This window comes from Morone saxatilis, unplaced genomic scaffold (assembly GCF_004916995.1).
Source record: "Morone saxatilis isolate NCDOM2014 unplaced genomic scaffold, NCSU_SB_2.0 Contig10, whole genome shotgun sequence".
Taxonomy (NCBI): Eukaryota; Metazoa; Chordata; class Actinopteri; family Moronidae; genus Morone; species Morone saxatilis.
In genome coordinates this window covers 17875482-17879326 of record NW_023339652.1, presented here as the reverse complement: position 1 = coordinate 17879326, position 3845 = coordinate 17875482, and the positions used below count along the sequence as shown (strand labels likewise).

Genomic DNA, 3845 nt, shown 5'->3' with positions numbered 1-3845 from the left:
CCCGGTTACCTCAGTGGGTAGAGCTGGCGACCCATGTACCGAGGCTGAGTCCTTGCTGCAGCGGCCCAGGGTTCGAATCCGACCTGCGGCCCTTTGCTGCGTGTCATCCCCTCTCTCTCTGTCCCCCTTTCCTGTCTGTCTCTGTCATACAAAAAAAGGCAATAAAGAGCCCCCCCCAAAAATAAAAATAAAATAAAAAAACCATAATGCCTTGCTTTGCTGTGTGAAATAGAACCTCTACTTGATATAACATAACCTACCCTGTAGGTTATGTTATATCTCTCTTTTTTTTTTTTTTCAAATGGTGAACAAAACACATGAGGGCATTTAGTTGGCTGATCATGTCTACGAAAAGTGTGTGTGTGTCTGTGTGTCTGTGTGTGTGTGTGTGTGCTTTTGGTGGCTTGTTAACTGGACTTTGATCTTTCACTGATTGAGTTCCAGCTCATCCACTGACCTCTGGCCTGTGTGATAAGGCTGCGTAAACAAAGCATGACCGATGTCAAATAAGCTACCTCTTGTCATACTCTCCCTCACTGCCGCCCTCCATACTGTGTTGATTTGTTCTGAACCAGAGGTTGGATTGAATGGATTGAATGATCTCCTTGTTGCCTTGGTCTCTGATGTCTCATTTTTTCATCCTCTCTACTTCCTTTCTTTCCCTCCTCTGCTACATCTTTTAATCCCCTGCCCCCCAGCAGTACATGCCATTAAGTTGAACACCCAGTGCGACTGCACAGAACAGTGAATATAGTGAATGAAACCAGTGGTGTGTGTAATGAAGCCACCTAGTCACGACCTCTCCCTGTTGCAGCAGAAATATCCAGGTTGGAGGTTCCCCAGAATGACTTCAGATGTCTGAAGCTGAAGGACTCACAGCAGTCATGAGAGTCACTGCTAGCAGCAATAACAGTCCAAAGTGTAATGCTGTAAGGGTAACTGATGTGGAGGAGAGATAATCATTTATTTTGTCTGACAGATTCAGAAATTAGCAGTGGCTCAGTGAAATGAATGTTCCCTGTTCCCGTGCCCTGGCTTATAAATCTTGTTCTCCAGAAGTAAGAAAACATGTTTGTTTGGTACAGACCCAACAGATTTCATATCGTCATGATTTTAATCGTTTTTTCAGTGAAAATGTAACTTGTTATGCAAGATAATCATTCCCGCAATATCTGTCAAAATAATTGCAATATGATGTTTTTACCATATCCTGCAGCCCTACATATAACCCAGTAATTACTGAGAATTATTACATTTCAACAGAGCATTCCTATTTGAACTGGTGCAGCTTTAGTAGCCTTCATGGCACTGGTTTAGTGGGCCAGGAAACTTACAGAAATATCTGGTCTTTTCATTGCTAGCCTGCTCCAATTGGGCCATCCCACTTGTTAAAAATTAACAAATCACCTACTCTCAGTAAAGGTCTTTATAGAGTTTCTGAAATTATTTTAACAATGGTTGATGGTTGTTTAACAGTGAAGACAGCAACTCCCATGATCCCACAGTACGTCATGACATCGTCTTTTTTTTTTATGTGAGAGACCGACCCCCGAGCAGCAGAAATGACATACTGCACATTTAAAGCCTTCCTGCAACACATTGCATTGAGTAAGAGATGAGATCTATTAGCATTATTAGCAATATTAGTATAATTAGTGGGGGGAGGGATTGGCCTGGCATGATTATGTCACAGAACACAGCTGCCCAACGTAAATCCCCCCAGAATTTGTTTAACAAACAGCCAAAATCTCCTCCACATCATCACCAATTAATTGACTTGTGTGTGTGATTGAGCCCGGGTCACATTCACTCCCGCCCAACAGCATCAGGTTATGTAATCGGGCCTTGTCGAGGCAGATTAGACAGAGACTCGGCAGCTATTTCTGAACCAGTGGCTGGATGTCTGTGCCAGCGGAGTGAGGGCTAAAACGTGACAGGACAGGACAAGAGAAGCTGATCTAATGTGAGGGATGGAGGGAGGAAGTGATCAGTTATGATGTGCCCATCAGCTCAAAGGAAGTTTGACATTTTTAATTTCTGTAGGTCTGTTTCTCAAACTTTTTACACTGACCACCACAAAAAAAACGCTTTGATCTACTGCAGTGTGTAAAGATCATTTCCAATCACGCGTGGACAGATGAATGAGATTCAAGCATTTTGGATATTTGCATGAAATGCACCTGTTGTGTCCCTGTGCCCTCCAGAGTCACTGTGCCGTCACCGCCTAAGGCAAGCACAGGCGATATGTAAAATCTTATATACAGATGAACACACCCTTATTCATGCAGGTACACACACGTCTGTGGTTGCTCTGTCCCTTAGGGAGTATGGTGGTGAGGTTGTAATATCTGTATCACCTCTAATATTAAAGGAACAGAGGGAAGTGTTTGCATATTTTGCATATGTTTTGCATCACCTCCAACCAGACAAACAGCTCAGTGTTAGATAGTGATATCAGACCTTGAGCTAAGGTTATCAAAAGTAACTTCTTCCTCTATCTTCTATACGACGTATTTAACATGATACGATCTACATTAATTATATGTTTGATACTATGTGAATACTGAAGCTATAAAAAACCCCAAAGCTGCACAGAGGAAACAAAGGGGAAGAAAATTGGGGAAAAAAACAGGAAACCCCATTTTTGTGTGTGTAAGACTTGTTTTTCCTTTTTGCCATGGTATCAAGGTATTGAGTATGTATCAAAGTTTAAAGTTCTGGTACCGTGCAAGCCTTGGTTACTTACTTACTGAGCATTTTCATAGTGTAAACCTTCCTCATAGTGCACAGCCAGTCTGTTTTGAGGCTGAACTAAAAGAAGTAGAAACATGATGGTCCTATGGTTGTAGTCACTGAAACTTTTGGCTCTAATCTCTCCAGAACTTTCTGTCATCCTCAGCTTTACTCACCCCTGTGAGTTTCTGAAATGAAAGGACATCCTCTGCTCCTAGTGTCGTCTTTTTTTCTTTTCATCTCTCTGCTCACATTATATCAGCCCTCCTGCTCGAAGCCTGAAGTATGGGATGTGCAGTTGAAGTAGCTTATGCAACTGTCCTTAATGTCCTGCTTATGCTCTGGGCCATTTGAACAAACATGTCTCTGTCTGTCATTCTGTCTTTTACTCTTTGTATGGCTTTATCTCTGCTCCAAGCCCTTATCATTTCCTTTCCAAAGCAGCCTCCTTAAACCTCGGGCCCTCTCACGGTCCTCTGGGTTTTGTGGGAGCCAAAAGCACGTACCTATTATAAAACAGTGCTGCCTGCTGATTGTCAGTCACCCAGCCTACACTCAGGTAGCCCTGCGTGATGAGCTGAGGGGCCTGCTCAGAGGCAATGTAATTAGCATGTGCCTGGGTTCAAATGGGATGACGTAACCTCCATTAACAGCGGCCCTTTAAGCATCATGTAGACTCGCCATTCCCGACCTGTCACGCAACAATGTGACGTCACGGGAGCGCCGTAACTATTTATACTTGCGCTGGTGGTCGCGACACTAGTTGCAGTCTTCTCCTGAACAGAGGGTGTTCCAAACTGAGGCAAAGGCTAACCGACTTTGCTATTTCTACGCCCACTAGAAGAAGCAAGAAAAAAGGTAAACAATTGGCCCGACCTCTTTTTTGATTTTCCAAATCGGCTCGCGGAGGTTCTCCAAAATTTTCCGGCATATGCGGCCCTTCCTCTTTCTCCACATTCCATGGGCCGCGGAGTTTCGCCATGCAAATGGCCATTCCTGTTATCCGTTTTTGCCGCGTGCTCAGGCTGGAAAAAAAAAAAGGAGTGCGTGTGCGACCTTCGCGCGAGCCGCGCTAAAATTTCCCTTGGCATGGCCAGCGGAGATCAACATCC

At 44.0% G+C, this 3845-nt stretch overlaps 1 protein-coding gene across 1 annotated transcript in view; it reads right to left on the bottom strand.

The window, feature by feature from the left end:
- dennd5b (DENN/MADD domain containing 5B) overlaps window positions 1-494 on the bottom strand; it is a 54521-nt gene extending 54027 nt beyond the window's left edge. The window contains exon 1 of the mRNA XM_035681227.1: window positions 458-494. Within this exon, the coding sequence (XP_035537120.1) occupies window positions 458-494 (37 nt within the window). The remainder of the gene's footprint in view (window positions 1-457) is intronic.
- Between the last annotated feature and the right edge of the window lie 3351 nt (window positions 495-3845).